At 38.8% G+C, this 12005-nt stretch overlaps 1 protein-coding gene across 1 annotated transcript in view; it reads left to right on the top strand.

The window, feature by feature from the left end:
- LOC149187397 (RIBOSOMAL RNA PROCESSING 5) overlaps positions 1 to 10927 on the top strand; it is a 63309-nt gene extending 52382 nt beyond the window's left edge. The window contains exons 3-9 of the mRNA XM_089411342.1: positions 8816 to 9072; positions 9179 to 9358; positions 9458 to 9554; positions 9665 to 9820; positions 9988 to 10218; positions 10432 to 10515; positions 10653 to 10927. Of these exons, the coding sequence (XP_089267468.1) occupies positions 8816 to 9072; positions 9179 to 9358; positions 9458 to 9554; positions 9665 to 9820; positions 9988 to 10218; positions 10432 to 10515; positions 10653 to 10760 (1113 nt within the window). The 3' untranslated portion in view covers positions 10761 to 10927. The remainder of the gene's footprint in view (positions 1 to 8815; positions 9073 to 9178; positions 9359 to 9457; positions 9555 to 9664; positions 9821 to 9987; positions 10219 to 10431; positions 10516 to 10652) is intronic.
- The last annotated feature ends 1078 nt before the right edge of the window (positions 10928 to 12005 follow it).

The following is a 12005-nucleotide window of genomic DNA, read 5'->3' as shown; positions in this document are numbered from 1 at the left end:
TGGATGCTGTGAAGGATCATTTGATCCCTCACTTAACCTAGAAGAAGACAACCAAGGAGATGTTCGAAGCATTGATAGGGTTAAATCAGAGCAATATCATAAATAAGAGGATGATATTGAAAGATATGCTCCAGACTACATAAGTGACTAGATCTAAATCAATTATGAGTTATCTGACGAAGATTAGGTAGATTTGTGATTAGCTTGCAACAATGGGAGAAAACGTAGAATAAAGAGAGTCCATTATAGGTGAGATGTTTGTGAAATATCTGGAAAAACTTGTTGATGTTCTTTAACCCAACGTTTTGGATATCAAGGTTAGGGAGAAGAGAAAGATACACTACAACAACACAAAAGAGGCATATCGGTGACACTACAACAACCAATGTTTTAAAAACCAGAACTGGTGACCATACCGGTCCACCTAATGAACCAGGTTTCGAACAGGAACCGGTCGAACCGGGATTGGTTAGGTCTAAACGAACCGGTTTAAAAAAATACATTAAATAATAATTTTTTAATGAAAAAACTATTTTTAAGATTTAAAACCATGATTCCAAGCCAATAGAAACAAAATATGCAAGGTTTTCTCATCTATATACCATGTAAAGGTGAATATATCAAAATGGCATCGAGTGCAATACATATCCGCAACAAAATACATAATCAATGAGGCTCTAAATGGCCTCTAGAGTTCAAAAACATTGCTCTAAGCTATGGGGTCATTGAACTACTACAAGTCTACATATCAGTGATAACAACATGATCACTCCTCATCTAAAACTCCTCTACAACTTTAGTAGTAGCAAAAATAGACATCAAAACTACAAATCGCTGATCAACATGGCCACCCATGAAACTCATCATTGATTCAACGCTACTAGAAATACATAAACATCATCAACAAGAGATACATGAACATCATCTAGCTCAAAGTCTTTAGACTTGGATTGCTCAACCTTATAACATGATAGAAATTGAAAAGGTTTAACATGCCTAACCAATGATTTTGGTTTGAGTGAAGGGTTCATCTCCTCGACCTTATAATGTGGTAGAAAAATATTAGCATGCCTAACCAGTTGTTTTCCTTTCAGTGAAGGGTGCATTCTTGTTAAGGCCATGGTAGAGGAGTTCAACAATCAGTACTACCAACATCAACAAAGTTCAACAATCAATGTCACCACGATCAAGGTTCTTAAAGGGCTTCATGCTCTTGATCACATGCCAATCTCATGCCCTCACGCATGATAGAATCAAATGGAAACATTGCAAACCCCCAAACCATGAAATCCTAAAACCCATTAAGTCTGCTGAATTTTGAGTGAAATCTAAAATTCTAGTTTCTACATATGAAATCCAACGAGGTCGAAACCACTCTCAAACATCCTGAGTCATTTCATGGTAATGTTAAAAACTTAAGTAGAAGGATGAAAATGAAAATTAAAGGAAATGTCACTTTTACTTCAAGAATTTAACATTACCATTAATTTCCAACATTGTTAGGGTTGAGATGTGTCAGGAAAATGAGAGGGTAGGCGTGTTTTTCTTGGAGGGACTATTTTTGGAGGAAAACAACCCCAAATTTCCCTCAAACCAGCGTTAAAACTCACAAAAATGCATTTTGTGGGGGTTACAGTAGCCCTGGCAATAAACCAGCCGGTTTTGGATAAAACCGGTTGGTTAGGACCGGTTAGGGTAAAAAAAAGGTGACATGAGGAGGCAAACCGGGTTTTTAAGCCAGTTTGACCCGGTGGACTTGCTAACCGACCGGTTTGACCGGTTACCGGTTCAGACCGGCCGGTTTTTAAAACACTGACAACAACACAAGATTGAGAGAGGCATATCAGTGAGTAGCGCGCTGGGTCCGAGGGAGAGCATAGCGGCTACAAATCTAGATCTACAAAGACGATCGAGCACCAATCTTGGGCAGATCTGCTGGATCAGATCCGGTTTAATTTTTTTCAGTATTTTCTTAGTTGGTCCATTATCCTAGGACAAGAGCCCATGTAAGTTTGGATTATTAATGAAAAACTTTGTTGGGCAAAATTTGTTTGTTGTGTTTTTTATGAGATTGCTTATTTTTGCATCTGTTAAGGTAAGAACCTAGCTGTACTATTCAGTAGATTTTCTTTTTGTTAGGTTAATGATATATTGGGTGTTAGGTTTAACGAAAATTAACCATTTCAACAACTGATGGTGTGGAAGGGACTATACATCCATGTGGATGCTCCTCAAGGTCCAACATAGCTCATCTTTGCTTGAGCAACGATGAGGCTGCAACTTGCAAGGTCATAAGTAATCTCATGTTGGGCTAGATGTCCTCCTCAATGTGTTGGAATGGTGTCAAGCCATCCCTTAAGGGATATCCATGCATTTGTGAGGAACCACTGAAACATGCCCTCAAGATCAAGTGAGATCGACATCATCAAGTAAAGAAACCATTAAAGTATCATAGTGAGCCATATTCAATGTTGGGGGCACAAAAATACTTCTCACAAGCCTGGCCTTCAAATGTCTTTCTAGTTGATGGTTTGTAAGCAAGTTACCACACTTGTGTTAGGGACGAATATGCTATAAATCCTATTAGGTGCTTCCAACCCTAAGGGGAGGGACAATTCCTAGGTAGACCCTTCAATCCATAGGTCTATGTGATAAATGTGTAAATGGAATGAGAAAGATTTTGAGGAAGATGCCATTGTCTTGGCGCCAGTGAAAAAGGTCCAATATCTTGAGAATAATGATGATAATAGGGACCAATAGTGGAGGCTTGAGTTACCTCTTTCCTTGGCATGTGTTTTCCACCCCTCTAATGTGCCTTTTACTTAAATGAATTTTCTTGTCTTTCTTGCATAACTTGGGTGCTCAATTTGCTTTATGCTTTTTCAATACCATTTAAAGATGTAGTGGTTTATTGCTCATCGAGGTTGGCACATTATGTTCCTTTGATTTAGTGAGAGCTTGATATGCTTAGGAATTGTGTGATGGCTAATGAGGGGGGTAGAGCTTAGGCTAGGCTTTTTCCCATGTGCCTACTATTAGAGCTGACCATCTTTTGCATTTTGCATTTTCTTTCAGTTGTGGCCATATATGTTTTTATCTTTATTTCAATTGCATCAACCTCTTAGGTTAAAGTTTTCGTGCTGTAGCTCAAGGATGTGGATATAAGGTGCTTGTACCAGTGACAAATGACAATCAACCTAAAGAATGGAAATGGATATTAGGGATAGATGGAAAATGACAAGTATGGCTTACCTTGGATACACTACAACAATCAATGCTTCCTATTTGTGCCCCTCTTGAACAATGGAAAGAAAAGGCCTTATGGGAGGTCACACTGGACTATGGGCAAAGAATAACCTCCCATGTGAAGTGTGGGAACAAGGGTGCAATCAAGAGCGTTCAATTATCTAGCTTAACCTGTGATTCATATTATAATTCCCTTAACATTAAATGAAAGCACATGATATAGAAATGGTTAGTGTACATTTTGATAGATGACCCACTTTCCTTCAAGAGGTATGCTAGATGGGGAGAGAACTGACTGGAGCATAGGTGGAGAGCTTTGAAGCAAAGCTATATGTGGATGAGGATCGTCATTGGGATGTTGGTTGACCAAAGGGGAGAAATCTTTTCTCCTAGGGGTTACCCACTTTTGGTGGGTAATGATTCCCACACCTCTAAGCCATAGATGACTGTGGGTTGAATAAGGGATTCCATAACGGATATCTTGGACAGAATGTCCTGAAGACAATGACGAAAATACTTACTCTAAGAGCAACTAAGGTTCAACCCTTTGTTTATGAAAGATTGATAAGCATGCTAAAGACTGAAGTGAGGCTATGAGAACTATACCCCGAAATAAGTATAAGTGCTAGTGACATGGGTCTCCTCTCCCTCAAGGAAGAAATGGTAGTCTAATAAAGTTTCCTTTGATGCATTGAAGATCATCATATTTGTTTTACCTAGGTTGACACTCAAATGTTGAAGGCTAGAGTACCCAAGCATCTATCTATCTTTGTAGCCCCTTTCGAGAAGAGGCGAAGAGTAGTGCATCATTAAGGAATAGCAACATAGAGATCAGACGTGGTGTAAGAGGCACCCATCATTGTCCTGGATATGATCTTTATGTAGGATATTCTGGCATGTAGGTGGAGCTTGTTGATGATGCTAAGTTTTTAGTGAATGGGATGGGTTTTACACATTCTTCATCCCCACAGTAGAGGTTCATTGAGTTACAAGAGGTTTTGTATGTTCCAGTTTTAATTGAGAGTCTTCTTTCAATTTCTTGTCTCACAGATATAGTGTATGGTTGAATTTTCTGATCAAGTGATCGTTGAAAAACACAGCCTGGATTTTGGTCAAGTTTTGGCAAGAAGAGTGTGTGAGGATGGGCTTTATAGGTTGCTTGCAAATCCTATGAAGCATGGAGCTTTAATGCATAGCAGTGACAATTTGTGTGAGCTTTGGCACAAAGGAATAAGCCACTTGCATTGTGGAGGCCTGCCCCTTCGAAAGGCATGGTGTTGGGGCTGTTGGATTTTAAGGTATAGATAACAAGAGTTTGCAAGGCATGTGCCCAAGATTGGTTTCCCAAGTAGTGAACGTAGTTTGAGAGGGATTTTGGATTGATAGATAAGATGGATGTTGACTCATGTCATTAGGTTTGTTGGTATCATCTATTATGTTTCTTTTGTTGATAGCTCTTCTTGGAAAACTTGGATCTATTTTATGAAGACCAAGGATGAGGTCTCTAGTAGGTTCTAAGAGTTCAATGCTCTCGTGGACAACCAAACAGATATTAAAAGCATGGCATTAAAACATGACAATGAAGGAGAGTATATTGCAAGAGTTTGATTCTTTTTGTAGAGAAGCAAGGATCAAGAGGGAGTTGACAAAAGTTTACTCCTGTAGCAAAATTGGGTTACTGAAGGAATGAATAGGCTTATTGTGGAGACATCCAAAAGTTAAAATTATGGTGCATGGCTTAGATCCGCTGACGTTCCATTGGGCATGTGTTTATTGTAAGACAAGTCTATATCCTGCTTAAGTGTCCTCATAGTGTGTTGAAGGACAAGATACTGGAGAAAGCTTTCATTGGTGAGAAACGCTATGTATCACACCTTCGTGTTTCCGAGTGTCTTGTTTATATTCATATCTCCCAGGAGAAAAGAACTAAGCTTGAACACTCTAGTTTGAAGGTTGTGTTTGATGATATTGATTTGAAGGCTTATAGACTCTACATTTCGTTATGTCAGAAGATAATAATGAGCCAAGACACAAATTTTGATGAGCAGGCATGATCCTCAAGTCTTAGGATCCCCAGCAGAGGTCGGGGAGGCAGAAACACTTGATGTCCAAAAGGTTGATCCATGGAGATTAGAAATGTCAGGATCAGGTCAGCAAAGGTTTCAGAGGTGGAATCAATGCTATAGTATCTTCCATTCAGCAAGGATGGCTAGGTGGCTTATCTAGACATTGCAGGAGGTAGATGCTCAAAACTCTTTTTGGGTGAGTTATCCTCCTAAGCTGTTTCCTAATTATAGGGCACTGATGTCTTTCATTATTGATGCAAAGCCTTCTGGTTATGGGGAGCCAATTCGGTGAGGTGTGGTGAGATGCCCTGGTGGAGGAATTAAGTCCATCATGACAACTAATTTGTGGAGAGATTGTGCGACAACCAGAAAGGAAGTCAATGATTGACTCCAAGGGCATTTACCAGGCGAAGCATGCAACTGATGGCATTGTTGAGAAATACAAGGCTCAGCAGTGTTGAGAAGTACAAGGCTTGGTTCAGAGCGAAAGCATTCCTCAAGATAGGAGGAGTTGACTATGAGGAGACCTTTGCTGCAGACATCAGGTGTACTTCCAAAAGACTATCATATTCTTAGCATCAGTTATTGGTTGGTCTCTATATCAGATGTATGTGCATGGGCATGTGACCCATGTATGCAGATTGAATGTTAAGGCTGCATCTTTGAATGGACTGGTTGAGCAGGAGGTTTACATAAATCAAACTTAGAGGTTTTGAGGTGCATGGACGTGTGACCCATCTATATCAGATGTGGGACCCATCTATAGTAGATATATGTTAAGGCTGCATTGGTGGATGGACTGATTGAGGAGGAGGTTTACACAAATCAAACTAGAGGTTTTGAGGTGCATGGGCGTGTGACCCATTTATGCATATTGATAAGGCCCTTTATGGGCTCAAGAAGGCAATCCATGCCTGGTACTCAAGGATCGATGAGTACTCTACTAATATTGCAACAGATCCCAATCTTTATCATTTATTTGATTAATCTGATCTGTTTGTTTTAGTCCTGTATGTAGATGTTTTGATAGTTAGAAGTAGTTTAGAAAAGATCATAGCATAGTGCAAGACAGATGTTGTGTGCAAGTTCAACATGAAGGGCATCAATCTTATACACTAATTTTTGGCTGTAGAGATTTGGCATAGTCTGGGTGAGGTCTTCTTCAGTTAGGGTAAGTATGCAGCTGAGAATTTTGAAGGGATTCTAGATGGAGTGTAAGCCTACACTTCTCCAGTGATACCAAATCTGAATTACACATTGATGTACAGGGAGTGGGTAGGTTCCCTTATATATATTCCTTGAGCCACTATATGGTTTAGCTGAGGCAGATTCACTGTGTTGTTGCAAAGGATCCGCTTGGTGACCTAAGGGGCACAGTTTATTATAGCCTGAGATATGTAGGAGGTGGTGAGTTGATGCCGAATGGTTTTGTTGATTCTGGAAATGCAGGGGAAGGTAAGAGTACTTCAGTGTTTTGTTTCAGTTTGGGTTCAAGTATGATACCTTGGTTCAGCAGGAACTAGGTAGCAGTGGCACTTAGTTTTGTAGAGGCAAAATACATGGCAGCTAACTCTGCTAGTTGTGAAGTTTTCTGGCTTTAGAAGTTGTGTTGACTGATCAGAGCTTGGGGCCTACTGTGGTATACTGTGACGATTAGAGTTGTATCATACTTTTTGAGAATACATTGTCCTGTGATTGCTCCAAGCACATAGACAGCTGATACCATCTCCTTTGGGACAAAGTTCAGAAGGGTGCAATGACCCTAGAGGATATTCCTTCAGATTCGCAACTTGCAGATTTTTAAATTTTTGACCAAACCCTTGGCAAAGGAGAAGTTTGAGATGAGACTAGGTTTGGTGGAGAACACTTTCCTTTCAAACAGGGAGTGTTGTGTTATGCCTGTTGCTCAGCTAGTAATAATCCCAGAGATGGTGCAGAAAAGAGGACAACAGAGATGCCACCTTCAGCCTTTGTATACAGCAGTGATGAACAGGTTGAATGAGGGCACAGGAGACAATGATATAGAGTGTTGTTTGGTAGAGGGTGCATGCATTGCTTCAGTGAACATGCGCCACCTTCATTTAATTCCAGTGAAGATGCTGTTTCATATTTAGCAATTCCGGTTTTAGATAGATTTTTTTCTATTATCATAGCTTTCCTTTTGTTAGTCAGAGCTTCGGCATGGATGCACCATCTTTCATTTAATTTGAACTTAGATGCTATTTCAGATTTAGCAATTCCAGTTTTAGATAGAATTTTTCTACTATTGGAGATTTCCTTTTGTTAGTATCATGCACAATCTATTGTTAGTAGGAGGGCACAGATCTCAAGGAAGGGATGCATGTTTGCATCCTCTAGTGCATTTTCTAGTTGTGGTGCACTTATTTGGCATTCTCATCTTATGCAACTAGGGTGCACTGGGTGATCAGATTAGGGCTAGGGATTGATACAGTCAACTGCTTAAGATTTTGCGTGTGTCTAGATTCATTGTACTTTCCCTCTTTTCCCTATCCTATAAAGTAGATGCAGAACAGACCACTGTGTTGGTAGTGAGTTTATTTTAGCTATCACAGTGCATTTTCTTCTTTCAATTAGCAATAGAAGACAGCTGTGTTGAGTGTTTCAGATCTGTGTACTTTCTGTTTGAATTTTTAGTGGTATGTGTTTGTTGATCAGTGTACTTCAATTGGCTGTTTTGATTGAAGCTTTGAACTTTTCAGCTACCTATTTAGCTTGTTCTAAGTGCATAATCTACTCATCATCGTTTCAAAATTAGTACTTTCAGTGATTGGCTTGATTTTCCCTTGCATGGGCACAGCTAACTACCCACTTTAGATGTTCTGTGTTCACTGTCGTTGTGTCCTCCAATCACAGCATTTAATTTTTCCAAACCTTTGAATATTTAGATTTTCAGCCTAACTGCATACCTGTTTGGAGTCACATCACTCTCAATAGTGAATATTTTTGGTCAATATGCAGCCTGTTTTGGGTGTCTCTGATTGTGTCTTACGTACTCATCATGCTTGGGTTCCCTTCTGCATGTCCTAAGATGTCATTACTTGCAAATCTGCTTCGTCAGATTAGCTAATATTGATTTAAAATTTACATTATCTGCATGACTGTTCTGACTTGTAAATCCTATCTGCAATGCTTGTGATGTCATCTCAGATTAGCTAATATCGATTTAAAATTTAAATTATCTGCATGACTGTTTTGACTTGTAAATCCTATCTGCAATGCTTATGACGTCATTCAGAGCTCTCCCATCCTTAGAGACTCTCAAGCACACTTGACTGTAGCAATCAAACTTGGTTGCATTTACAAAAGCTTCTCCACAACTCATCTCCCTGAATTTTCAGACATCTCAGTGATGCCGTTTTTTTGTGAGTTTTGCTGTTTACACAACCCATCCATGCATTTAAAATCTTATTCACAGGCTATATGGTGGCACCAATTTTCACACTAACAGTAGCATTGTCGTGTTCACATGCAATAAAATGCAGGTTTTATCCAAAGAAAATGATGGGGGTGAAACTAAGAATTTGACAGTTGACATTTTGAATTTCCCGGGACTAGCAAGAGAATTTGAATCAAGGGATTCTGTACCTCCCCTGGAAGTTAACTTTGATACAGAGGCAGATGTGTCTGGGGGTGCAGTTGTTGACATGAGAAAGCATCTTGATGATGAGCCTTCTGGAATAGGAAGCAAGGATGACAAAAAGTTGACCAAGCGAGCAAAGAAAAAGCTTAAAGAAAAGAGGTGGGATGATGGTTTGTGCAAAGCCACATTTTTCAAATGAAAATGGTATTTGAATTTGAAATGAAATTTCATATGCATGATGTTTCTCAAATGTGCCTGTGCTCAGGGAGCTAGAGATCAGAGCTGCTGAACAAAAACGTCTGGAAGGTGGCCAAGCACCAGATAGTGTTGATGGATATGAGCAGTTGGTGCGGGCATCTCCAAATAGTAGCTTTGTTTGGATCAAGTACATGGCTTTCCTGTTATCCATTGCAGACGTTGAGAAGGCACGTGCAGTTGCTGAAAGGTAAATTAGAAATGGTCACTAGAAACAATTTACCCTCTTTGAGAATATAAACATTTCAAAAACAGCATAAAATGATTGGAAATGCTATTTGTATGGCAGGGCTTTGCAAACAATAAATTTCAGGGAGGAAGAAGAAAAGCTAAATGTTTGGGTGGCCCTTTTTAATCTTGAAAATGTTTATGGCATTCCACCAAATGTGCGCTCTGATTTTCAACTCATTTCTTTTTGTAACTAGGAAGCATGCATTCTTTTATTGTTGTAAAAGTAATCTTCCATTGGATCTAACTATTCGGTGATTCATTATAGGAGGCTGTTCTAAAAGTCTTCCAGAGAGCACTACAGTATTGTGACCCCAAAAGGGTTCACCTTGCTCTACTGGGAATGTATGAAAGGACTGGACAGCAAGAAATGGCTGATCAACTACTTAAAGCCATGACCAAAAAATTCAAAACGTCTGCCAAGGTATTTGGAACTGTGCCTTGGAGTTTTACATTGTGTTCTTCCATTTTTCTATTTCCGAATAAAGTTTGTTTTTTCTTAAATTTTTTTGGTGGTGCAATGAATGGTGGGCTATTTATTCCAGTTTGGATTCTGTGTATGTTACTGAACCTTGAATTTTGTGATCCCAGGTGTGGCTGAGGAATCTGCAAAACCTGTTGAAGCAAGGAAGTGATGCGGCTGAAATGGTTTTGAAGCGTGCATTAGTTAGTCTTCCACGTCATAAGCACATTAAGTTCATTTCACGGGCTGCAGTTCATGAATTTAAAATTGGTTCAGCTGAAAGAGCACGATTTCTGTTTGAAGGAGTGTTAAGGAATTACCCTAAGAGAACAGATCTATGGAGCGTGTATCTTGACCAGGTAGTGTGTAAGGTGCAACATGTTTTTTCATATTAGGAAAATTAATTTCTTGAGGATATATTTCATAAATTCAGTTTGAGATGCATAGTTGCAGCTGGTTACCCAATGTGAATTTATTGTTCGATGAGGCTGTTTAGTTGTTTACACAAATTCTTCTTCGTTGCAAGTTGCCATTATTTGGTATATAACTGTACTTTTTCTTATGTGATGTAGGAAATTTGCAGAGGAGATGCATCTGTCATTCGATCCCTTTTTGAAAGGGTCACTTGTCTGGACTTGCCTCCTAAGAAAATGAAGGTAATGTATTTGGCATATTTATGGTACTGAAACCAATATGGTGGGTCATATTCTGTGCAGAATTTGCTTTTGTTTTCTGGTTTGCATTTTTCTGTAGAAAAGAATTCAAATCCATGGCATTTTGATGTTTTTTACAGTTTCTCTTCAAGAAGTACCTTGATTATGAGATATCTCAAGGTGAGGAATCACGGATTGAAAATGTGAAGATAAAGGCAATGGAGTTCGTTAACAGCAAACTTGGTTGAGAAAGTTCTTGTTGATTGATTGAGAAATCATCTGATGGAATATGTCAAGAAAAGGGAAATCAATTTTGTTCATGGTAAGCTGGTTTGAGAGGCTCATTTATTGATTAATATTTGAATATAGGACTTGAGTCTCAGCAGTTCAACTCAATGGAGTTATTAAGGTTCAATCTCTGAAAGCAAAGCAAGGCAAGGATGAATTTAAACTTGGGCATAGCAGCTAAGCTATTGCCACATCTCCAATTGTGGTTATTATCTGGGAGACCCCAGCTTCTTTTGAAGTTTTGAGATTGGTTGAAAGCCTGCAGTTTATCCCTCAGAGCAAGGTTTCTGATGATCAGAAACTCCTGTGAAGAGCATTTGAGGCCAAGCGGATATTTATTATTGTATTACATCTCTAAATTTTCAGGATTTGGGTTCTGATTCTGCTGTTAATAGCTGATAGGTACAATTGACTTCTTGATGACATAATAGAAGCAATTTTCAGATTGTAAAAAATGTAAGAGAATTCCGATATGGAAAATTTTGAATCGTTTCCTTTTTGCATGAAAATGGACAAGTTGCTTGCTTCAACATTGATGTAATTTTCTGGTTTGAGGACCAGCTTCATCTTTAGTCTTCAATTATTTGCTAGATTGATTATTTGTTCACCCAAGATGGACCATTATTCTCATAGTAACTTTTTCCTTGTCAAAAATTTAAGAGGATTCCTATGAGGAAAATTTTGAATCGCTTCCTTCAGCATGAAAATGGAAAAGTTGATGAGGTATTAAAATGGCTTGAAAATTGCTATTAATTTTCAGGTTGAGGATCGGCCTCATCTTTAAACCTAAATTATTTTCTAGATTTGATCATTTGGTCACCCCCAAGTGGACCATTATTTTCACAACCACTTTTTTGTATCCCTTCATTGCTACTATTAACTTTTGCACAATAAAGAAGATTCACAGGAAAAGGAAAAACAAACCAAAAGAAAGTGTGTAGTTGAAGAGTAAAAAAGCCTAATTAATTCCGAGACAAACATTGGAAGCTCTATCGTGCTCTACAGGATTTTTGTAATCTTTTCTCCAAACTCTGGTGCATCTTTCAGTGCTTTGTGGTTCTCCATTGTAATGCCCTTAAATAATATTAATTATGGAAAGGTCTTGTATGTCACTCACGTACCATATATCAATGATACACGAAGTCTTCTGTATGTTGGGATGCCAGTGCGTGGAGACACCTATCTGTACATGTTGATATTCCCCC

Source organism: Pinus tabuliformis, chromosome 3_1, assembly GCF_031772625.1.
Source record: "Pinus tabuliformis cultivar Carrire ecotype Pingquan chromosome 3_1, CPIR1, whole genome shotgun sequence".
NCBI classification, from domain to species: domain Eukaryota; kingdom Viridiplantae; phylum Streptophyta; class Pinopsida; order Pinales; family Pinaceae; genus Pinus; species Pinus tabuliformis.
This window is presented reverse-complemented; position numbering and strand designations above follow the sequence as displayed.